At 41.6% G+C, this 25,446-nt stretch overlaps 1 protein-coding gene across 3 annotated transcripts in view; it reads left to right on the forward strand.

The window, feature by feature from the left end:
- Nucleotides 1-25,408, forward strand: part of tab2 (TGF-beta activated kinase 1 (MAP3K7) binding protein 2) — a 47,833-nt gene extending 22,425 nt beyond the window's left edge. The window contains exons 2-8 of one of the 3 annotated variants that reach the window (XR_008566928.1): nucleotides 4,369-4,559; nucleotides 8,352-10,056; nucleotides 14,894-15,054; nucleotides 16,524-16,617; nucleotides 17,994-18,074; nucleotides 20,715-23,144; nucleotides 23,248-25,408. Coding sequence is in view for 2 of the 3 variants with exons in the window: in XM_054761621.1 (XP_054617596.1) it covers nucleotides 4,458-4,559; nucleotides 8,352-10,056; nucleotides 14,894-15,054; nucleotides 16,524-16,617; nucleotides 17,994-18,074; nucleotides 20,715-20,854 (2,283 nt within the window). In the remaining variant the exon portion in view is untranslated. Of the gene's footprint in view, nucleotides 1-4,368; nucleotides 4,560-8,351; nucleotides 10,057-14,893; nucleotides 15,055-16,523; nucleotides 16,618-17,993; nucleotides 18,075-20,714 lie in introns of all 3 variants that reach the window. The other 2 variants (XM_054761621.1, XM_054761622.1) reach the window with 2 other exon arrangements.
- The last annotated feature ends 38 nt before the right edge of the window (nucleotides 25,409-25,446 follow it).

Genomic DNA, 25,446 nt, shown 5'->3' on the forward strand with positions numbered 1-25,446 from the left:
AAAGCACGATATCAAAAACAAACATCGTTCATGTCGATATAGACAGCATTTGCGCTGTTCTCTTGTATCTTGACATGGAGGTCTGTTTCACTCATCACTGCGGTGTGTGTCAGCGCTCCTTAGCGAGGCTGCTGCCCTGCCCCCCTCCATGCTCCGTGCTAGATCTGGTGACATCCCAAACCCTCTTGGCGACATATTTTCTCAAAAGCGACTAGCAACAAATCTAGCTACCTTTTCTGGCGTTGTTTGATAGTTTCTGATATTTGAGAACATAAATGTGAAAGTGAAGCTCCCACTGCACACTGCAGTGGAGATCCATGCATCCTCGAGGCGTGATGTCACCGGGGTGGATCTTATCCTGTTTTACAGAGCAGGATTTCAAATGAAAATGTTTCTTAATCTTCATTACATGACTACTCATTACAGTGAAGCCTCATTGGGAGTCACTTTGTGGAACATAAATATATCGGGATATGAGTTTTCCACACGTTATTTTATTAGTTTTATTACTAATAACTAATAAAAACACAAAGATTGGTCTTTAAATATGTGTATATTTTACCGCCCTATCGCAATAATACATGCTTATGATGCAACCTAACAGTGTCCCTCCCGCAAGCTGTGACGTATGGTTAGTGTAATGTAGCATCCAGACCGAGGTGGCTACCTCGCTCGGCTAAAGTATGTCCTTCCACGGTGCGGAGCCGCTCCGCTAATTTACTAATCCTCGCCTCCATGGCGGCAAATAAGATACCAAGGCTTCAACTAATGAATTAATCCATTAATCATCGATTCATTGATTAATTGTTGCAGCTCTACTCTGGTGAGTAACCATTGTTGTTATGGTATGCTTGGCACTATGGCTAGGCATGACTCCCATGAGCCAAAGGCTGGATTGCATTGTATTTCCTTGCCGAGTAGACGTGTAACACCAGGCACGCTTCCTGTCCCACACTCACTGTGTGCCATGTGGGAAGACTGTATCCCTCTGTACCATATTGAAAGTTCTGTTCAGAAAAATCCATTTACAAATACATGCACTGTTACACCCCTATTGTAAAATATGCATTACTTTAAATGTATAAACATCGCTTCTTGTGTTAGTCAAGTACAATTTAACTATTTCTCAAAGGAGGTTTTGAAATGTATGCGGATTAAGTAGAACATAATAACCAGCCTACACTGGAATCAGTATCATTCTACGGTAAAGTATTGTTGATAGATTCTGTGTGCATGTGTCTTAATGCTCTTTGCACACACACACACACACACACACACACACATACAGCATGCGCGTTCCTTCTTGAGAAGACTGGGAAGCCTGCCAACAGCCTTCAGCAGCGACCAGCGCCGTCATTCCTTTTTATTTGTTGACGTTTCTTTCCGACTAAGACTCAGCAGTTCATGAAGTTGAGGAGGATGTTTCTGATTTAGGATAAGTTGACATGATGTACTCTATTTCATGATTTTTAATACTACAGTAGCTACCATTTCCCTCAGGAGACCTGCAGCTGGGGATTTGTTTAACAAGATTAGCACTGACAATCCCAAGAACAATAATTCATGTTAGTTCACATTTGTGATCATAGGTATTGATGTTTTTTATGTGGATTCTTCCAGCAGCCATGCTAAACTCTTATTTATCTACATTTTATTTGAAGTAGACATTTGTAGGTGCATTCACACGAGAGGAATGAATGAGCCTTCCAATTTTTCTTTTAACACCAAGGGGGGGTGCATGTTGTGGTGAACAATCTAGCCGCACTGTTGACCTGTAAACTGGGTCAGCCCCCAAGTAGTCTCATTTCCTCAAACAGTTGATTTAGGGAAGTTAAATGCCTTTTTTTCCGCAAAAAGGAGACGTAAAATGTTTCACTGGTAAAAGTAGTAGTAGTCTGAGAAAACGTATTCCTCTGGATTGTTGTTTTAGACTAAATACTGACTGTAATGGCTGTGATTGATTGGCTTTTTTACATTACAGTCGTCACTCGCCACTTCACGCTTCAAATGTTGGGGCTTCACTCACTATCGCCGCTTTCTAAAATATATTATTTAAAAAATCATTGCTGTTTTTTGGGTTGACTATGGCTTATTCGTCCAAAAATGTACGTATTTCACCAAATTTTTTACAGATTGTTGTCTAAATTAAGGATTTCCTAACATAAACGTGACTAATTGAACTAAAGTACAAATATAAGGCATTCAAAAGATGCATTCAAAGATGTGATATGTAGTATTCTACACTGGTCACTAGGTGTCAGTCATGTTCATGTAATGTTCGGTGAGATACACAAGCATAGCCTTTCATTGCCGTTTTGAATTATCTCACAACAGGCATAATAATCCATTTTTATAAAAATTCCGAATAAAAACACGGGCTACTGTTGTGGCCAAAGCTGAAATTCAACTCTGAACCCCCGACATCACTTCCTTTTTTTGGGGGGGTGAACATTTGCAATAAAAGTGACTGTTATAACACTTTGATTCGATTCAGCTCCCATTCTCTCTTTAATTACCATTGCTCACTCATGGTGAAGGAATCTAACAAGGAATCGAAGAGCTGTGGTTGTTCACTGAAGTGACATCACGTCAGCTATTAAAAAACGATGTCCAAAAGAGACATAAAATTAAGCAAAAAAGAAAAAAAAAACTAGCAAAAATACAGTGGAACCTTGGTTAGCGTCATTAACGTTCCAGAAGGTTTGACCCTAACCAAAACGGACGCTATCCTAATCAATTTTTCCCATAGGGAATAATGTAAAGCCAATTAATCCGTTCCAGAAAGCCAAACATTGTGGGAAGTGGGGGTTCTGAACGTTTCACAGAGCTGGGGAATTTTTAAGTGCAGTTTAACAGCCGATTTCAAAGCTGGCTTCCTCCCTCTTTTTCTTTTTTGTGAAGTTCAGTGGTTGAGAGGGATTTTGAGATGAATGCATGAATTCCCTGAAACAATGACAAAAATGAAGACGAGAAGCCTGTATGAGTAGAGTGTAGTACAGTGAAATCTGTTTAAAGCTTTGTTCACACTAACATGCATATTTTCAAAAACACACAATCCAGTGTTTTAAAAACAGAAATCTCCATCCAGCTATTAAAAAAAAAAAAGTGTGTCCACTGACTCTCATGCACATTTTGGCCAATCACAAGCCTGACAGGCAAGTAAACCTGACTTGGTCATGCCTTATAACGCATCTGTTCATCAATATAGTGATACTGTATATTAGATGTACAAGGACGTGTACATTTATATTTAAAATCAGAGCTGTCTTCCACGAAACTCAGGAAACATCATGGATGTTTTTTTCAACCACCCGTGTGTTATAAGGCGCACGCATGCGAGTCTACCGCTGCATCAAATGAAAGCAACACACGTAAGTCAATAACTTTATGTTCTGTTGTTAAATAAGGTTTAAAAACAGAAGATACTGTTGTACATTTCTTATGACACAATCTGAAAAGCCGTGTTTCACACGTACACATGCGCGCGCGGGCACGCACATACCCACACACATGCCGAAGATAGAGTTTTACAAAAGCTCAGTTTTTCAGGACAAAAACCTACGTTTGCATGTGGACAAGAAGCCAAAATTTGTATATTTTTTTTATGTTTAACATTTTTAATGTAATTTTTGTTACTAAAAAATAATATAAATAAAATAAATTAAAAATATAAATTAAAAAATGTGTTTTTAAAATATCCGTATTCGTTTGGACATGGCCTCAGTCGACATAAGCAGTCTCCATAACCGAAACAGCCATTGCTTGCACATTTACATTTAAGAGTTTTCAACCTATGGCAGTTTGACATGGTTTTCCTCCATTTGTGCATATTTTTATTTAGATTTTTGTGTTTTCGTATGACATTTTATACTCTCATCTAAGAGAGCTTCTGCGTTCATTTTGTTGCATGTCTTGACTATGATGACAGTAAAGTACTCGTACATGTGTGAACTGTAAGTCTTTCTTCTGGTCGCTAACAAAAGTCTACAAAAAGAATCAAAATGAGTGCATTTTGTTAGTTGCTGTGGTAGAATCCAGGTCAATACAGCCAAGCTTACTTTGTACTGAACAGGAAGTCACTGTGTGCACTGTTTAATGCTGTGTAACTAGACAGTAGTTGCTGTTGTTTCACACTGCTTTAGAGATAACGATGATAGCAATACTCCAACACATGTCAACATACATGGACTCATTTTTCATCGACACGACCCCTTTGGAGCTCACATTTTATGTCAACAAAATGGTCGGCCATGTACAGTATATCGACGTTGACTTAAGAGAGGCTGAGGCTTCCCTGCTTCTTGTACACATACTTTTAAGTCCTTCATCAGACTGCTTATCTTCCTGTCTTTTTTGTGTCCCCTTCAGAAGTTGCTCAAGATGAAGGCGGCTTGCTGCCACAACTAATGCTGCAGTGCGCTGAGTAGAAGCAACAGTCCTGACCTGGTAACATACGAATGGCCCAGGGAAGCCACCAGATTGACATTCAGGTTTTGCATGACCTGCGCCAGAAGTTCCCTGAAGTTCCAGAGGGTGTTGTGTCCCAATGTGTTCTGCAGGTAGGTAGGTTTCAGACCTATCACAGAAGTAATATTTAGGCTTGTTCGTGGGGTGCAGTGCCATTGCGTCACAAGGGTTAGGCACCAGATCAGGAAACAACAAACAGGAGGTCAACATGAGCCACGCAGTTTATTCATGTATGTGGTAGCATTTCCAGATGAAGCTAGTTGGTTGCGGTCATCTCCTCGTATAGTTTTTTTTCCAAAAATAGGCCATGTGGTGCGTTAATGATGCCTGACTGCAACAGTCACCAAGCTGTGTATTGCTCGGGCCTTGTTGGATCGTTTTCTTGGGTCCCCTTCCCAACCTGACGAGTGATGACTGTTGCCAGCATGCTAACATGCACCTGACACCAGAGAGTTAGAGGCACAGAATTGTAATAACCCTACAGACTTCACTGTGCTGACGTTTGAGCAGTTACCCACCCTTAACGCCATAAATTCCTTAGCGACTGCTTCTGTCCATCATCATATTAATGCTCACATGCCTCGAGAAACAGGCAGGAGAGCTGGAGCTAGCTACAGCTATTTTTTAACTTCACTTCGTTGGCATATCCAAAACCCAAACCTCAAACCATCTAAACCAGTGGTCACGAACCTTTTTGAGACCAAGATCCCCGGTCTTGGCCGTGAACCTGCGCAAAATCTACTCCCACATCGCTGCATGCGCTCTGTCACTCCCTCCCTCCCTCTCTCCCTCGACCTTTTTGCTAGCGTGGGCCGGTGAGCCGGTGTACGAGGCGAGCCGGTGTACTAGTGTACCTCCAGTTGGGTTTTGGTGATTGGGCTCCTTGCTGGGGCTTGCGGGTTGCTGGCTGGATAGCGGTGAGGCGTACGGGCGTGTTCAGTGGACAAAATGCGTGCCTGTTGGTCCCTCTCCGGGAGGTGAGGTCACTGATGTGATAATACATTTTAGCCACCCCTGATCAAAACCATTGACTACAAAATGCAAACCACCTATGAAAGTGGAACCTGCTTGGGTTGGTCCCTTTTATGTCGACAACCCATCTTTGTTGACCAACTCATCAAGTCCTGGTCCACTGTGTTCTTATTACTAAAAACTTATTACTAAGTTGACGTTGACTGCTTTTGTTGACATAAAATTCATATATGTGTTGTAGTATTGTTAACGTCATCATGATCGGTTTATGACTTTCTAAATACTTTTTTGCCATTATTAGAGCCCTGTAGACATGAAATAACACCCCTATAGTCACCTTTACACTCGTATCATTCTTTGTTTACACCACATTGGACAGCCTACGGGATCACTGCAGGGACATAAAAGATGGCTACCACTGGCATAGCAAGCTACCGAGCTAACTCTCCAATTTATGTATTTTTCTAAATTTAAGAAATTGTTTCCTACGGAGTGGGGAAGAAGGACAAAGTAAGAAGCCAAAAACTTACCACTTCCACATGGATCTTATATGTCGGACATGCCAAGTTGACTCCATACAGTGGTAATCTCATTACTGATGTCTAGTGACCACAATACTACATATAACTTGCCTTTCAATATTTTATGACTAATGATAGGCCATAGTCAACCACAAAACAGTGGTCATTTATTAATTAATACATTTTGAAAAGTCGCAATAGAGTAAGGGACCGACATTCGAACCGCAATGTAGCGAGGGACGACTGTATAGTTTTATCCACAATTGGCATAATGTAGCGAGGCTTGGGGTGCTCAATGAATGGTAAATGGTCTTTCACTTGTATAGCGCTTTTCCACCTCCAAGGCACTCTGACGCTGCTAGCACATTTACCTACTGATGATGCAGCATCAGGAGCAACTGGGGGTTCAGTATCTTGCCCAAGGACACTACCTGAGCCACACCGCCCCCAATGAAACATTTAGACCTGACATTAGTCTCCTTCGACAGGGACTTGATCTTTTCTGTTACAGCCAATGACCTTTTGCCAATCTATCAAAGTGCGGTTGATGTTTCAGGAGTTCATGGTGTTGTGAAAATCCTGCTTCAAATGCGCGAGGTTGGTCGTTTTAAACTTCCCCGGTGCTGTGCCACCACGAGAAACTTGTGCATGACACGTTTTGCACTCTTCTGCAACATCTTTTTCGGACTAACGCAAAATACTGCCACACGGCCGACATCATTCCTACTCCTTGTTAAACACGCTAGCACACACTGTTGTTGTGATCACGTTGTCTCCGCATGCTGAATAGAAGGGCTGATGCTGGATATAAGTGCTGGTGTGAACTATGGAATGTACTGCTTGTGACAGAATGCCAATATTGGATATTTTAGATGCAGGCCGATATAATCTGATACTGTTTTTTTTGTTGTTGCTGATATCAGACTGCTATCTGATATCAATATCGGATTGGGACACCCCTAAACATAATTACTGTTTAGTTACACAGCATTAAAAGGCCCTGGCCAGTGCAAAGTAAGCTTCAAAATAAAAGCATGACAGGATTAACCTGGATTCCATCACAGCAACTAACAAAACGCACCCATTTCATTTTACCATTGGAAGAAAGATTACCGCATGTACGAAAGCTTTACTGTCATTGTAGTCAAGGCATACAAAGAAATTAGCGCAGCATTTCTGTATAGTAGAAAATATGACATGTAAACACAAGAGTCTAAATAAAAATGTGCACAAGTGGAGGAAAACCATGTCAACAAACCCATTCTCCTTATGTCCCTGGCCAAAGTCACAAATGTGCAAACATTGGCTAGTTTTGTTTTTTTGTTATGATAACAACCATGTTCACATGCCGACGTAAGGCAGCCAGTCTGAGAGGTATCTACTTCAATGAGTTCCCACTGTATTCGCTATGGTGTACTGTGCATTGACTTTTATCAATCCTAGTAGTTAATTTAAAAAAAAAACAAAAAAAAAGTTAATAATAATGATAAAGGGTGACTTTAACCTCATGTGGATGTAGACAAAGACAGCCTACGTCTTGATTAAATTCTTTATTGGACGCAATTGGGTTGTCGGAAAATGGATGGAACCTCAACATTGCATTGAGATTGAACACTTATTCCACACAGTCCTCTCTTACCTGACCATCAACTTTGAATTCCTACTAGACTATATGCCAGTAGACACTCCTGTCTCTACTAAATGTAGACTTTACACAATTGAGATTTTGGAGTCCGATTTTAAATAAAACGATAATGGATGCGATCATAACCCCATCACGTAAGGGTGCAGAATGTCTACTACTATTGGCCTACTATTGGCCCCAAAACTGAGCAATGCAAAGCTTTAGCATTGAACAGTATAAATGCCGTAAAGATAAATAACCACTAGAGGACAATCAAAGATGCTGAGGTGCGATGTATCTGTTTTTGAACACTTCACTTTCATAAAGGGGCGAAGTTGAGTGCATAAGATGAAAGTGGCCTGCTGCCATTGTTCAGTAGAGATGAGAACAGTACTGCACGCTGCAACTATTAACACTGCACTCAGGTAAGAAACTTTACCAAAATTTCAACAATTATCACTGTTCAAACACTTACTGTTACACTTGCACCTTTCTAAAAAAAAGAACCACCGTAAATCAGGGGTCTCCAAAGTGCGACTTAGGGGCCGTTTTCGGCCAACAGCTTGCAAAGTGCAACGACAATTCATAGTTACTGCACTTTTTATTCGGCGTGTTTGTTTGCATCCACCCAACCCAAAGCTTTGGAGTAGTTCTTGCTGTCATATAATTTAACTTTGCTCTGCATCCATGTCTCATGTTGTGTATATGATATTTTAAATTATAAACCAATGACTGAACTAAACTTCTTTTCTCTGTCCCCCTCTCAGAATAACAACAATTTAGACGCTTGCTGTGAATACTTGTCCCAAGTCAGTCCGGGCTACCTGTACAGTGAAGAAGGAAACATCAGCTTTTCTGAAGACCCCGGCTTGACCAGGCTTCGTAATCACATGACCCAGCTGAACCTGGGCCTGCAGTCTCAGAATGTGCATGTGGCCCCTGTGCGGGACGGCCTGAGAATGAACGGCAGTCGGACTCTGGCCCATAGCCTGAGCGACGGGCCCTTGCAGACAAGCCAGGCCCCGAACAGTGACTTCTTTCAGCAGGAGCCACAGTCTGCTCCAGCGGAAGGGCCCACCAGTCTCAATGTGTTTACTGCAATGGAGCCATCGCGCAAACCCCAGCCTCCGCAGCACCTTGGACTCTACCCCCTGGGTGTCAAAGGAATGTCTGTTGGACCCCAGCAAACGCCACGCTTCAACCCCATCACAGTGACGCTAGCCCCGCACATTCAGACGGGTCGCAACACTCCAACTTCTTTACACATACATGGCGGGCCACAGTCAGGCCTGAGCAGTCCACAGGGTAACTCCATCTACATTAGGCCTTACGTAAGTCAATGCGGTACGACACGGCAAAACCAGCAGCAGGGAGGCAGGGCCCAGTACAGCCCCACTTCACAGCCTCAACAACAGATCTATCAGATCTCACATCCTTCGTCATTGTGTGGCTCATGGTCCGGCCCTCAGCAGGCCTCTTCCTCACATACCTCACAGCACCACACCCAGCAGGGCCACCAGACATCTCATGTCTACATGCCAATCAGCTCCCCCACAAACCCCCAGGCACCCTCCATCCTTCCCTCTGGAAGCCAGGCGTCTTCATCTGGCGTTTCTTCGTCTTGCTCGTCGTCTTCTTCGTCCTCCTGTTCCTCCGTCATGCCCACTTCGCTCTCTGCTATCAGCCAGTACAACATCCAAAACATCTCCACTGGCCCTCGGAAGAATCAGATCGAGATCAAACTTGAATCTCCTCAGAGGAGCAATTCCACCACAACAACAGCTGTGCTGCGAACAGGCGGTGGGTCCCGTTCTTCCTCCACCTCGTCCTCTTGTCCCTCCTCCTCGTCCACAACTGGAGTGTCTACGGTCCCAAGCACCCCTCTCTCCATTGGAGGTTCGGGTCTGAGTCGTAGCCAGCCCACTGTTTACATCTCCCCTAGCCCACCTTCTGCTGCTACCACGCCCTCTGAGGAGGCTGTCATGGCCTCAGCTGGATCCCGCTCGCAACCCAAGTTTTACATTTCAGCCAATGCCTCCAGCGACGACAGTGGGGGAAGGAACCCTCCCACGGTCTACATCTCAGCTAACCCTCCTTTGCAGGGGCCACCGGGCGCGAGGAACATTGGGGGCCAGGTGAGCATGGGCCCCGCCTATATCCACCACCATCCACCCAAGTGCCGTGCCTCCGTAGGAGGGGGAAGCACGGCTTGTTCTCCGCGTGTGGTGGTGACTCAACCCAACACAAAATATACTTTCAAAATCACTGTGTCCCCCAATAAACCCCCAGCGGTGTCCCCTGGGGTCGTCTCACCTACTTTTGAGCCCAACAACCTGCTCAGCTTACCCCCAGACCATCACTTTGCAGAGCCGGATCCCCTCCATCTCTCAGACCCGCTTTTGCCGCACAAGGACAGACCAAGTGAGCCTCGCAGACTCAGCATGGGCTCTGATGATGCAGCGTACACACAAGGTGAGCACAGTCATCACTGAGTCTTTACTCACACTCTGGGGGGGGGGGGGGGGGGAAGATTCTTAAAAGCCTATTAACCTTAACATTTTATTGCGCTGCCTGGGCTTGTAAAGGTGTACGGTGGGACCTTGATTACCGTCATTCATCCGTTCATGAAGGTCCGACTTAAACTGAAATGTATTCTAACCAAATCATTTTTTGCCCAATAAGAAATAATTAATCCAATTAATCTTTTCCAGACACCCAAAAATACAGTTTTACAATTACAGATTTACATGCAGAAAACAATTCAAAATGCATATGAATGGCAAGTGAAAGAGATTAATGAACATTTAAAGTCACTTTTACCTTGATTCAAGACGTTTGTTTTACAAGCTGGTAACAAGGACATTTTGTTATAAAAATACGCTACAAACACAGTTGGACTCACGCACTGTATTAATAACACGACAAGATACGACGATATATACAACACGACAATATATATATTTGTATCTTGACACGGAGGTCTCAATCATCACTCTGCACTGTGAGTGAGCGCCACTGAGGCGGGGCAGGAGCGCCGCCCCCTCCGTGCATGAAGGAGGAGGGAGGAGGGGCAGACCAGAAGCCCCGCTCAGTCTTCAACAAACATGAAGAAAGCGACAGCGTCTGCGGTGGAACTGGTCAGATAGAAAAAGCAGTGGCTCACAGATAGAAAAAGCAGTGGCTCAGTAATTTGGAGATACTTTGCATTCAGAGCATCCGATGAGCAATAAAAAAAACAAAAAACTGACAAGTGCGGAAGCGATACAAATATTTTTCACCACCTTAAAGAGAGAGTTCAGTGGATGAAGACTGCTGCGATGCGAAAGATTTAGCATTGCAGCGGTCTTCATCTGCACGTGTAAACACTGTGGAACACGTGTAAACACTGTGGAACACATTCACAACAATGGACAAGCGGCAGCGCGCAGTGAGGCAAACAGAGAGAAAATGACGCCGAGCGATTGAGAGGTCTGACAGTTTTGTGATGCAAATGTATTACTCTTTTCAGCGCATATTGTTTTGAGAAGCAAAACGCTTAACTTAAGAGACCCCAGCACCTAGCCGGAACTACTTTCCTTCACAATGAAAACTGACGAGAACTCTGCTCACGGGACAAAGTGGGGGGAAAGTCAATGTTGATGCACTACACTACTGATCGGGATGTCGTACAACTTCATGTCAAAAAATCTGAACTGTCCCTTTCAAACTCCTATAACTCTGAGGAATGTGTGAAGCTGCGCACTGAAAGACCCCGGCTGCACAACTCCACTAAGCTCCTGCCACATCACGAAGCTCACTGCTTGCTTCTTTTTCCTGTTGCGTTCCTCATAAAGGGAAAAGTGCAAAGTAATGTGCTATTACTAAAGCGGTGTCCTATCACATTGCTGAAGATATGGTCCCCATTGCAACAGTTGAATAAAAACGACTTTAAAAACCTGTTAAACAATGGACTAGCAATGTCCAGCAAGCTTCTCAGTCGCAATTATTTTGCACGAGAAGCTCTACCACAAATGTACAAAGAAGTCAAGACAGTTGCTAAGCCTGATGCTTTTGACAGGTTGGTGTTCCTGGCACAAAATAAGGACATGATTGTGTTTTATAAAAATGTTTACCTAAAAAATACTACTGTTCAATTTAAAGTATTTTTGAGTTCCTGCTGACATTTAAAAATGTCCTCTTAAACCAGGCACTACTTCATATTTTGGTCTTTTGTGCTTTTGTTATTAGCTGAGGATTTGAGAATGGCTAAAGGTTTGTTATAAAGAAGATTGAAGATTATATTTAACTTTTTCTATATTTATTTCAAAAAGAGAATCACCTACTTTATTTTAGAAGCTATTTTAAGATTTTTTGAATGTGTAGCTTGTATGAAGCATAAAAATTTCAAGAAACGTCCTCATGTTAAGTATTTGTTTTAATAAAACACGCATATTTGGCTTTGACTTTGTCTAAAGTTACTTTGTGGAAAAAATATTGGGATGTATATTGTATATATCGATATTCAACCTAAATATATCGGGATATGGATTTTGCTCCATATCTCGCGCATGGTCCATAACTACTGGCTATACGTTTATGCATATCAGGGATGTCAGTCGTTGCGGGTCTGTATGACCTGGTTGTTGTTACAATGCTGTCATCTGCAGAGTGACTGGATTGTTGAACTCCTCTTTATACACAATGCAAATTACTTTTTAGGATAAAAGGTTTGTTTTTAGAGCTATAATAGTTAGGTGTTTTATATGCCTGACAGGTCGGAATTCTTTTTCCATTGCTTCTTGCCAAGGAGATCATTTGACTCAGTCTGGTCTTTTGCTGTCTCGAATGTTCAGTTAGTTTAGAAAGCTCAACTCGCTCAGTATGTCCCGGTGGATTGGCAATACTGCAAGTACTTTCCACTCAATGCTGTGTTTGCCCTCGACTGCTGGAGCAGCAGATCCTATAGTGAGTCAAACATGTTTGTATAGTCACTCCCCGCAGAAGGGTCTTCCTAACGGTGGCATGCTGCCTACCCTAATTTTTCTCTGCTTTACCTTCAGAAATATCATCTGTCATTGTTCTTCAGTCTTATTCAATACATCCATTTTTATAGCCACCATGCTTGCATTGTAGTTTTTGCAGTATGTTGAAGGTCATGTTCTGATCTGATTGGTCTTCAAATGTTGTCACATCATTAAAATTAGTAGTACTCTCCTAAAAAAGAAAACCTGCCGACAAACTCTTGTTTTGACTCACAGTCAAACTAGATTCACTGGTTGCCTTGTCACATGACAGCTTCAAGACATTCCAAGCTCTGTTGCTTAGGCTCTGGCTCCTTTTACATATCTATCAATCAGTGGTATTCACTTCCCCCATCGGCATTCACTTTGGTCATGTCACTCAATCTAAGAAAAGCTTAACTCCATAATGGCCCATCCATAGCTCCTTGGTGCTGTATTTTATTGACATTGCCTGTTTCCCATGTGAATGCAGCTATATTATTATTGTCATTACTGGATCAGTGTTGGATTTCTTATATATCTGATATTGTCCTCCAACTAATGTGGTGTAATGAACACATTATGCATTTTCTATTGGATGCATCTCACAAAAAAAGCAGTCAGAGTGCACAGACCTCCGTCAAGTGCCATAGTTCCCCCAATATTGTGATTGACCTCATAAATATTAGTCCTACATTTATATTATCTACATAATTAGATTAATTGACCATGAAAACATACCATTAGCAATAGGATTCATAATGATATCAATATTAGTTCAGTAGTTATTCACAAAAATCACATTTTTTTTGTATTGGCGGTTTTCTTGTGGATCTAGCTCTATGGCTTTTGAAGATACAACCAATCCGTTGGCACACTCCAGATTCCACAGTGTCTTTGCTGTATATAATGGTGTTTGTTGCATGTTTATAGCTTAATTTGATGATGAAAATTACAGAGGTCCCCTATTTTTTCATATTCTGGATTATAGTATCCAGAATTATTCCATCATTTGGAACAGTCTTTGATATTTTGTAGAACCTGTTGGAAACTTGTCCTGTATTTTTTCCCAAGCGCTCTGACCATTTTTTGTTTTATGCACAAATGCCAAAAATGGTCCTATCTCGCAATGTTAAAGAATCCTTTAAAAAAAATTCTGGATCCAGACAAATCCAGATCCGGATCACCCCCAACATTTAGTCAGTTCTTCCATATCCCATTTCTGAAAACTTCATCCAAATCCATTCAGAACTTTTCAAGTTATTTTGAACACAAGCAAACAGATAAAAGCTGGCAAAAACATAACCTCCGTGCTGTGCTTGGCGGAGGTAATAAACACCAGAAAAAACACAACCTTCTTGGCGGAGGTAATAAACACTTGTGTGTGTTTGCAAAATAGGACAAATACCGTGGAACCTTGGTTAGCGTCATTAATCTGTTCCAGAAGGTTTGACTCTAATTAGACGTGATTGTTGCCAAAGTCATCACCTTCGTGTTTTGCCATGAGTTATTTCTTGAATTCAGTAGTGTCTCTCACCTCAAGTCTCTGCTTTTCTTTTGATCACGGCTGCAAAGTAAGCCAAAATGGAGCCAAAGAAAGTTGCAAGTTGCAAGTGAGAAACACTATTGAGTTGGGTATTTGACCACTCTTTCTCACAGATTTCATTAAAATTGGTTGGTTTTTAAGCGCAGTCCAAAGATGTTCTTTAGGGTTGCGGTCCGTGCTTTGGGAAACCCACTCCAGAGGTTTAATTTTAGCCTGATTTATCCATTCCAAAATCAGTTTGAGGATCATTGTCCTGTTCTAACACCCTATTATCTCCAAGTTGCTGATTTGATGTGAAGTTGAAGAGTTTGTAGGTAGTCCTCCCTCTATGATTCCTGAGAGTAAGATGCTTCCACCACCATGCTATACTTGCTATAGTGTTCGTCAGTTAGACTCTTAACTAAGGCACAATCAGCTTCAGTCAATCATGATCAGTAACGAGATGCTTGGCCTTGTCAAGTTATAAGACATTCTTTAACCTTCGGCACCACTTATTATAAGATAATTGTTACTTTTTGTAAGTTCGAAAAAAGAAATCAAATCTGTCCTATATCAGCGGTTTCTTCTCTAGGTGTCTTATCCCCCCGGCTCATTACTTTTTTGTTCAGGTTTGTAATTTTGGTTAGACCTTTACACCATATGTTCTTTCTATTTTGTGTTTTATTAGTTTTTTTTAACAGTCCACCGTAGTGGTTTATAGTTCTACAAATGTTACCACGGGATAAGCCACAGTATGTACCTGTTTGTGGCATGGTGGAAACCGCCTTTGTTTATGGTTTTTCAGCCTTGTTGGGCCATCAGAAGGCCCGCATGGAGAGACTGTGGCACGAGCTGGAGCTAAAGAAGAAGAAGCTGGAGAAGCTAAAAGAAGAGGTCAATGAGATGGAGAATGACCTGACCAGGAGACGGCTGGAGAGATCGAATTCTGCCACCCAAATTCCTTCAGTAAGCTTGTTTTCTACTTTTGCACATTAATAAATACTTGAACTGTTCACTCCTGTGTTTGTTAGTCTATTTCTAGGTAAGTTGCAAATGTTTGCATGCTAGTATGTGTATGTATTGGGGGACAAGAGACTGCAGGATATCTGCACAAACAGCGTGACAAAGGAACGGTTGAGTTCAAAATCAAAATAGCTCTTTGCTCCCCTTGTAAACACTCTTGTGTAGCGTGACGTGCACCTCCAACCTCGTGGACGTGGAGAAAATGGTATAATAGCACAAAAGGCATCATGTAACAGGTAGAAGCTAAAATGTTGGTATTATTAACTAATAATAACACAACATTTTGTCTTAAATGTATACGGTGGTATCTCAGTTTTTGTAAAGTCCTTCTAAATGTTTGATGAAAATCGAAGCATACAAAAACCGAGGCAATTTTTCCAAAAGGAAATAATTATAATGTAAATCCAATTACTCTGTTCCCGACACCCAAGAATATGAACACATTTTTTTTTAATGGAGAATAGTTACAGTTTTACATTCAGAAAACTGAAATTGTGATATAATTAGAAATGTCAGATGGATGGAACTTATTGTTGATGTGAACTACATCTTGGCAAGGGTTAGAGTTAGTGTTTCTCACCTTCTTTATCAAATTGCTGGTACTGGCAACTTTCTTTGGCCCCATAACGGGTTATTAAGTAGTCACACTCAATAAAAAATGCACGGACAGTGAGTTGGCAATGTCGTGGAATGATATAGTACAGGGCACATGAAAACTGAGCCAAAAATGATGGCGAAAATTTTTGACGAAAACTGTATAATTTTGTTTTTAGCCTTTTTACAAAAATATTTAACAATATATAAAAATATTATACGTTAATAGTAGGGACTAGTCATGAAATGTTCTAGATTGAAATGTCTACAATGTCAGGGTTGGCAGGTCTGTGCGTGCATGAGGACTTTGCATCCCACTCTTTTCCTGAATATTTCCGCCTATCTTAGCCGCCTAAACAGCTTGGGGGTGGAACATTGTTAACCGGTAGATCATAAACTGTAACTTCATAACTAAAAGATATGCTGGGGAAAAAAAACAAAATCTGGATCTTCTCACCGTGCTGGGTTCTGATTAAAACTAATTAGATTTGGCTGACTCAGATGACACCATCTGTCAAAGTCATTGCAATGCTCAGCCTTTTCTAGATTAAATGTACAAGCAAGAGCTAAATTCACGCCATCAAATCATGTTTTTGTGCTGGCTGTCAGTTTTCCGGGGTCTAAGTAGTTTCTAGCTTTGTCTTGAGTCAGCCGTTATTCTTTATCTCTTACTCTGAGTGAACACGGGAGAGATAAGTAGGCAGGTGTTAACATTTTAGCTGACAGAGCTCAGGATCGTCTTTCTCTTGAAGAAGCACGATAACCCCTTGCATGTCACTGTTGCATCATGGCTAACCAACTGTTTCTCTTTCCATCAGATTGAAGAGATGAAGCAGTTGCGATGCAAAAACCGATTACTACAAATCGACATCGACTGTCTCACTAAAGAGATTGATCTCTTTCAAAAAAGAGGTAAGAATCCTTCTGATATGGCATTAAATGTATTCGCTTATCTTGGCATTTACTGGAGGTGTGTTTTGAAAATGGACTGTTTGAGGTCAGATAGGGCACCAACACAGCCATGATCACATCCTGGCTGCACATGTTGACAAGGTGCCGCTATTGTAGTGTTAACTCCCGCTTCTTCCTGAATTGCATCCTGTAGCTGCTTGGTAACAAGGGATTTATTGGCCCCCTGGCTGCTGACAGCAATAAAGCCAACTTTGTTCAGATGAAAGGAGGATACGGTCAATTGTAGGAACAGTTAGACATTAGCATTAAAAACCGGACGCATGCAATGAATGTTATCAGTAATTATGCCACTCCCCTTTCCCAGAGGATCTCTTTCCAAGGAAAGTAGTCATAAGGCAGGACAGATTGTCACGGAGTTTGTACAGAAAATTACATTTCAGACAAGCGGTTGTTTTTCAAGGAATATACAGTGAGTGACCTGCCTTTAATAATGAAGAAAACATTGCCCTCAAATAGAGGTGGGCCTGTTTATTTACTCAACTGTAGAGAGTCCTAGGCATTTACAGTGCCCTCAAAGTATTGGAACAGTGAGGGCAAGGTCTTTATTTTTGCTGTAGACTGAAAACATTCAGGTTTGACATGGAAAGGTGAATTTGAGAGCAGAGAGCAACAATTCAGCTTTTATTTCCCGGTATTTACATTCATGGAAGATAACACCTTTTGTTTGAACCCAACGTTTGTTGGCAACCCTACGTGACACAGCAAATGGTACAACAAAGATGCAAGAATAGTCGAACTGCAATAGGTATGGTAAGGGAGTGATCAAACATGCTGGCATCGATTGGCATAGCCTGAGTCAAGCTCAATACGTGACGTGTCATTTTGTTGGTAACCCTACGTGACACAACAGACATGTCGTATTTGCCACCGCACGTCGATCGGATTTGTGATCGGCTTTGAAAGGCGTTTGTCATTTTACAGAAATCGGCTGATATGGCTCGGTCGGCGTTCAATCGGAGGATCCCTAAAATGTAGCATGTAATGTCATGGGGACGCAAACTGTAGGAATGACCCAGTAATGGACAACATTTCACGCCGGTAATGACATCGACATTGTAACGTTTGAAATAGTAATTAATTTCATTACCTGTTACTGGAAAAACGGCCCAAGTCATCTGGGAAAAGCTCCAGCTCACGTGCGGCTATGAGGACAAGCGGTATAGAAAATGGATTAATGGCTGAACAGTATCTGTGCTAGAAAAATGATGCTTGTATTAATGTATAGCCACTTATAATTTAAGTATGTGTAAAATAGAAATGCAGTGCATGGCAATGCAATAAAGTCCTGGCTTCATTGATTTCTCTTTATTTTATAGGACCACACTTCAATCCCAATGCCATCCATAATTTCTACGACAACATGGGATTTCTTGGTCCCGTCCCACCCAAACCGAAAGGTACTTACAGTATCATCTGGCAAACTTAGCAGCATTGCTTCATCTGCCTCGCATATAAGTACTAAACAATACCTCAGCAAATATCCCAGGGAACATAATAGAATATATATATATATATATTATATAATAGCTTATCTGCCATGCTTAGAGTGCTTGATGTGGCCCAGCATTACCCAGACTCCACCCGCAGCAGCCCTGGTGTTAGGCTGCTTTTAAGTAACATTTGAACAACCTTAACTGTTATACTTCGTTAAAAAGCGACGTTTTTAATGAGCAGCCAGGACAGAGTATGTGTCTTTGCCATCCCTGGCACACTTCTGGCAGCAACACAAAAAAGACAAAGACAAAGCATATCACACTGTGGGCTTGATGGGCACTGAGCTGAAGTATCACAAGATTCCTCACAAAATTTGTGGGCAAATTCTGATTTGTGCTACCTTGTATTTGACTTTTGAGCTCCTACACTATACTGATATCAGGGGTGTAACTGTACACGTATTTGCAATCGGATTTTTCAGACCCGACCATAAAGATAAGCGAATTTATGTAAAGTAGGATTCCTTATTTATTAATCATATATTTTTGTAGTTAGAGCGCAGAATACCAGTTTACAACCTTCTAAATATGCTTTTTAACATTATAGTCTCTACACATGAGCTAACACCCCTATAGTCAGCTTTACACTACTATTATCCAATATTAAGAGGAAATAAGCCATGTAATACATAAATCATTTTCATTTCCCGACTTCACTGTATAACGTTTTATCAAAAATATATTGATTGGTAAGTCTTGCTGTTTCGTGTTTGAATATGACCTGTCATTAGTAAAAAACTATGCTAATGTAAGCAAATGTTACATATGTTTTGCCTAAATTAAGCATTGTAATCATATAAATGGCTAGATTAACTAAAATACAAATATAAGACATTCAGAAGGTGCATTTAAAGACGCGATGATGTGTGACTTTTATTGCAGGTTTGCATTATCTCATTAACAGGCACAATAATCGCTAATAAAAATTCCTAATAAAAACACGGGCTACTGCTGCGGCTGTAATCAACCCCAAAATGAAACTTGGGTAATAACAGTGTAAAAGTAGCTATGTGGTGTTATTTCATGTCTAGAGGGCTCTAATTATGTTAGAATAATGTATTTAGAAAGTCATAAACGGGTTTTTTGTGCTCGAACTACGAAAATATTCCATTTATAAATAAGCTGTATTGAGCTACATTGGATTGCTTTTAGCTTCTTTAATGCACAAAAAGTCCCAAATGGGCCTCTTCATCATTTAATTTGTCTGTATGCAGCTCTGGCTGGAAAACGTTTGGACACCCCTGTTTGACTGTACTGAAAATTAACCGAACCGTGACCTTAAATCCGAAGTAAAAAAAAACGTGGCAATGGGGGTTGCATGATTGTCACACTTAAATGTTTCAAATCATCAAAAAAATGTAAATATTAGTCAATGGCAACACAACTGAACACAAAATGCAGTTTTTAAATGAAGCTTTTTATTATTGAGGGAGAAAAAAACCCAAACCTACATGGCCCTGTGTGAAAAAGTGATTGCCCCCTGAAACTAATAACTGGTTGGGCCACCCAACAACTGCAATCAAGCGTTTGCGATAACTTGTAATGAGTTTCTTAGAACACTGTGGGGGAATTTTGCAGAATTGTTGTAATTCAGCCACATTGGAGGGTTTTCCAGTATGAAGCGCCTTTTTAAGGTCATGCCACAGCATCTCAATAGCATTCAGGTCAGGACTTTGACTAGGACACTCCAAAGTCTTCATTTTGTTTTTTCTCAGCCATTCAGAGGTGGACTTGCTGGTGTGTTTTGGATCATTGTCCTGCTGCAGAACCCAAGTTTGTTTCAGCTTGCGGTCATGAACAGATGGTCGGACATATCACAGCAAGTCTTCCAGATCCTGAAGCAGCAAAACCGCCCCAGACCATCACACTACCACCACCATATTTTACTGTTGGTATGACGTTCTTTTACGCCAGATGTAATGGGACACACACCTTCCAAAAAGTTTGACTTTTGTCTTGTCAGACCACAGCGTATTTTTCTAAAGGTCTTGGGGATCATCAAGATGTCATGAACACTGACCTTAGCTGAGGCAAGTGAGGCCTGCAGTTCTTTGGATTTTGTTGTGGGGTCTTTTGTGACCTTGAATGAGTCGTCGCTGCGCTCTTGTGGTCAATTTGGTTGGCTGGCCACTCCTGGGAAGGTTCACCAGTGTTTCATGTTTTTGCCATTTGTGGATAATGGCTCTCACTGTGGTTCACTGGAGTCCCAAAGCTTTAGAAACGGCTTTATAACCTTTTCCAGACTGGTAGATCTTAATTAATCTCAGTTAAGCTATGCTTTAACAGGGGGATCACTATTTCACACAGGGCCATGTAGGTTTGGATTTTTTTTCTCCCTTAATAACGAAAAGTTTCTTTTAAAAACTGCATTTTGTGTTCAGTTGTGTTGTCATTGACTAATATTAAAATTTGTTTGGTGATCTCAAACATTTAAGTGTGACAAACATGCAAAAAATCAGGAAGGGGGCAAACACTTTTTGACACCACTGTGCATTTATATGAAGCAGCTTTCTGACCTGTGACTCATGCTCCTCTGTGCCACAGACCCAGACAGTAAGAGTGTGAAAGCCATGGCGGACCAGGAGGAAGACGAGGGGACGCAGTGGAGCTGCACCGCCTGTACCTTCCTCAACCACCCAGCCCTCAACCGCTGTGAACAGTGCGAGTTCCCACGAAATTTCTGAGCCGCACCACTCCGCCTACTTTCTATCGCGCTACAATCTGGGAAACAAAAATTGCTCTTACCGATCCTTTCCCAAGTGCTATGAAAACTCTGATGGGGCGTAATCATTGTGCAGCCTCTTTCCTTTCTTTCACCCCCACGCCCTTACGAATGCTGTCCTCCTGAAGGTTTGACTGGATACTGTTTACAGATTGTTTCTTCCTCAAGGCAGGCACAGTCGGATGATACCTCACGTTAGAGACTCAAATTGTGTGGCGTTCTTTTTTTCTCCCCACTCAACTGGTGACTCTTCACTGCCCCTCCCTCTTTGTGGGGATACCTCGCTGCTCCCACTTACAGTATTAGGAGTGTGGCCCCTTGCAGTGACACATACCTGCACAACACAGGTGCCAGCGTGCCTTTTTAGCTGTGTCTCAAATCCAATACTTCCGTCAGTACACTGTGTACTAGAGAGAGTGTAGTGCTGTCCCAAATCCATTGTAGTTGTCCTCGTTCACGGTTTGAACATCGCTCCCTCACACTTTTATCATGGGTTTTAAAAAATGTATTAATTAATAAAGGATGGCTGTTTCGGGTTTGACAATGACCTATTATTAGTCCAAAAATACTGAAAGACGAGTCATATGGTCACTAGGCGTCAGTAATGTTACATTGATGAGACATTACCTTATATTACATTACCTTAACTTGCACTGCATAGATGCGAAGCGAAAACATTTTCTCCTCCCATTCCTTGTGAAAGTGATACGTTTTTGGCTTCTTATTTTGTCCTTCTTATCCGCTCCGTTTCGAACCCTTTTTAAGTTTAGAATAATTAGATTGGAGGCTAACTAGTTAGCTCGATAGCTTGCTACGTTTAGAGCGGTGGCCGTCTCTTCTGTCCCTGCAGAGATCCCGTAGCCTGCGCAACGTGGTGTAAAACAAGATAGCAGTAGTGCAGCAGCGTGCATTATTTTACGTGTATGCCAGGTCCATGTCAGGCTTTTTTTTTAATGCCACGCAATCGTCCCACATTATGTTCAAGATACTACAACAAGAAGGAAATTTCCCAATACTAACGTGTGCGTTATCGCTTATCATGTGTACTATGAGGGTAAAGGTATATCGGGGTGTTATCTCATGTCTACAGGGCTCTAATAATGCTAAAAGTCATATTTAGAAGGTCATAAACAGGTTTTGTATGCGCCGAACAACGAAAATATTCAATTTATTAATATTGAATCCTACTTTTAAATCCTACCTTGCGTAAAAAACGCAATAAACGAGGGACAACTGTACTCTCATCGCGCACTTACCGGAAATGACAATCGTGGTATTTACCCAGTCAAGTTGGTGCCTCCCCTTCCTCTATGTAGCCAAGATGGCGACTATTGAGGGTGGGTAAGTGTCCATCAGTGCAACATCCACTGACGCTGCATTATGTCACACTTCTCAGTGTGAGCATACTTCAGCACTCAAAAGACTAAGTGTAAGTAAACAAGTGTGCGATTTGAGACCCATGCTGTCTCTCAAATCTAATACTTCCGTCAGTACACTGTGTACTTAATTCCTGAGTGTGCGAATATTGAGTGTAGTGCTATCCCAAATCCATTACTATCAACTATAACTATAGATTGTTAGCCGTATGTAAGCCCGTTCTTATGTCATCGGCCAAAATCACAAGTCAATGCACAAGCAATCGGTTATGTCGACAACCGTTTATGTCGATGTCAGCCAGCCAGTTGTAGGGGCGTGGGAATAAGCGGGTTCCACTGTGCCATATACTTCCCGAGATGTGAATTGTGACAGTGTAGCGCTGTCCCAAATCCATTACTGTCGTCGTGCACTTACCAGAAATGACTCTGGCATTATCCCTTTCTTCTTCTCCCCTTTTTAATTGTGTAACAACTTATGGAGCCAAGATGGTGACTGTGGAGGCTGCACACTCTCGGTGAGCACACTTAAGTGTAAGTACGGAAGTGCGCGAATTGAGACACAGCCGTAGTTTCTCTTCCTGTGGTGGCTTGTGGAATGGACTTGGGAACCGCTCTCTATCCGAAGGGAAAACTAACAGACTACTCACAGACTTTGTCGGACGTTTCTTGAGGATGTTAAAGGGGAAGCTGCCTCTCGAATGTGCCCCGCCTCCCACCCCCCATTTTTTCCCCTGGTTTCTTTCCTCGATGTTCCTTCTTTCCAGTTAGAAATGAAAACATGCATGCTTTGTGTACAGAAAGTCCCTTTGAGCTTTTCCCTGTACATAAGTGGAGAAGGTGCCTTCTGGTCACACAATGAATCACGTGTATTTTCCTGTAAGTATAGCGTTATAGTCTTTGTTACTTGTTTAGTTTTTCCCCCCTCTTTTAAAACCAACAAACCCCCCCCCTTCTCCCCCGCCTCTCTTCTCTCTTTCAGCTTGTTGGTTTTCTGCGAGAGTTGAAGCCTTGCGGAAGGAGAAAGTATAAAAAAACAAAAGTCATCAGAAAGCTAGATCGATCCAGTTTGTTGTGCATTGCTGGTGTCCCTGCTGAAAGTTGTGTGGACCATCTGCACAGGCAGCAAAACACTCTTCTTCCCAGGATACCAAAAACATTTTGTTTTATTTCGATTTTTTGTTTTTCTTTTGTTTTTTTTAAAGAAAATCACCACAAATCATACATTCTCTTTTTTTAATCTGACAACTGGAACGTTGTTTTCGTATTTGGGGACACCGTGCTGTAAAGACACACTGAGGCTGTGTCTCAATTGGAAGACTTCCGTCAGTACACTTCAGTAAGTACACTGTCCACTTCCTGTCGTCGTGCACTTTCCGAAAATAACGACCGCCATGTTTACCCGCTTCTTCTCTCCTTTTTTAATTGCGTTTTGCAGCCCCTCCCCTTCTGCTACATAGCCAAGGTAGCGACAATCGAGTGTAGTAAGCGGCCTCCGCTGCACACTCACCGTTTTATGACGGTATGATCGGATACCAATTAAATACGGGGACGATACGGATACTCTTTACTTGAAATTCTTCCAGATTGATGATTTTGTGATTTATTTTGCCTTTGAATGGGTATAAGATATAATAAGTAGAAGGAAAAAGAGGGTGTGCTTCCCTGGCAGGCCCATAATGAAACGCAGCACAAATGTTTCACACAAACAAAATTCTTATCACCAAACTTATTTGTGAACAGTTTACGGTGGATCCTCGTATGTTCGCGATTCAGCATTCGGGACCCGGCAAATTTGCGGATATTTGATCACAACCATTTTTAAAAAAAATTCATACCATTTGTGCATGTGATCTCCATAATCTCCTTACTCACACAACACAAACCAACAGGAGCTGATCAACCCAAACTCCAACCTCACTCACGGTAACCACACTTGATATTATACATGAAAAACAATCCCATTTTAGACTCATTTATAACCCGCAAGGCATGCTGGGACGCCCACGTGCACATTTGCCCAACAGGAGGTTGCCCAGCATGCCTTGCGGGTTATAAATGAGCATAAAATAGTATTGTTTCACATGTGTATTTGTGTGTGTTTATTTCAATACACTCCTAGACGGTGTGGTGCAGGTCCATTGTGTTCCACGTGTGTTTTGGTTGCACCGTGAGTGAGGTTTGGCTTGGTGTGCCCAAGAACGTATTCCCCGAGTTTGTAAACAATATCAAACTGTAACACACCAAAAAAAATGCAAATATTTGTGAAATAAACATAGAAAGAGACCTGAAAAATGTCCATGTCATCACGCTAGTATCGATCTGATACTGATACTACCCTTGGCATCGATACTATAAATACTTGGATCGATACGCCCACCCTTACTTTCCAGCATGTTGAGTGCAACATACACTCATGCACTTAACAGACTAAGTGTACTGTAAGTAGGCAAGTGTGCCGGTTGAGACACAGCCTTCATTTCCAGTAACAACCCGAGTACTCCTGACTTGTTACTGCGTGCCTGGAAATGTTGTATTTTTCCTAAGAGGTACCAAAGGTTGGCAGCAATACTCCTGCCTAAAGTGTCCTTCATATTCACCAACGGTTTTATTTGTAGACAAATATAAATGAGCACAATGTAATCCTATTTGTTATTTGGCCTCGTTCATCCTCAAGCTTTTATTTCTTCTACTTCTCCTTCCCCTTCAAATTCTGTCATCAACCCCCCCGCCCCCCAAAAATAACCTTGCATTTGTGCCTTTGGAACGATTCCATTTGTATCTTTGAATCTATTTGCTGGCTAATAACCACAATATTAAAATCCAGAGAGAAGTAGAAGATCAAATCACGTCTCTTAAGCACTTAATGCCGTACTACCACCCCCCACCCCCCACCCCCCGCCCCCTTTTCTTTCCAGCCCAAAGAAAAAACATTTTTCAGCTTTTATCTGCACCTTGGTGTGAAGAGGCAATGTATTTGTTTTATTAAATGGGGGGAAAAAACATTGATATCTAAAAAAAAAACCAAAAAAAACGTTTTTTTGATTTTATCTGGGAAACTCTTTGTAACAGATAAGTTATTTGTAAAAATAATAAAAAAATAAAATCTTTTCAGATTTTGGGGAAGTAGTGGATTTGCCTTTGTGATGTTGTGTCCACTAGGTGGCAGTAGAGGACATCG

Source organism: Dunckerocampus dactyliophorus, chromosome 19 (genome assembly GCF_027744805.1).
Source record: "Dunckerocampus dactyliophorus isolate RoL2022-P2 chromosome 19, RoL_Ddac_1.1, whole genome shotgun sequence".
In the NCBI taxonomy this organism is placed as follows: domain Eukaryota; kingdom Metazoa; phylum Chordata; class Actinopteri; order Syngnathiformes; family Syngnathidae; genus Dunckerocampus; species Dunckerocampus dactyliophorus.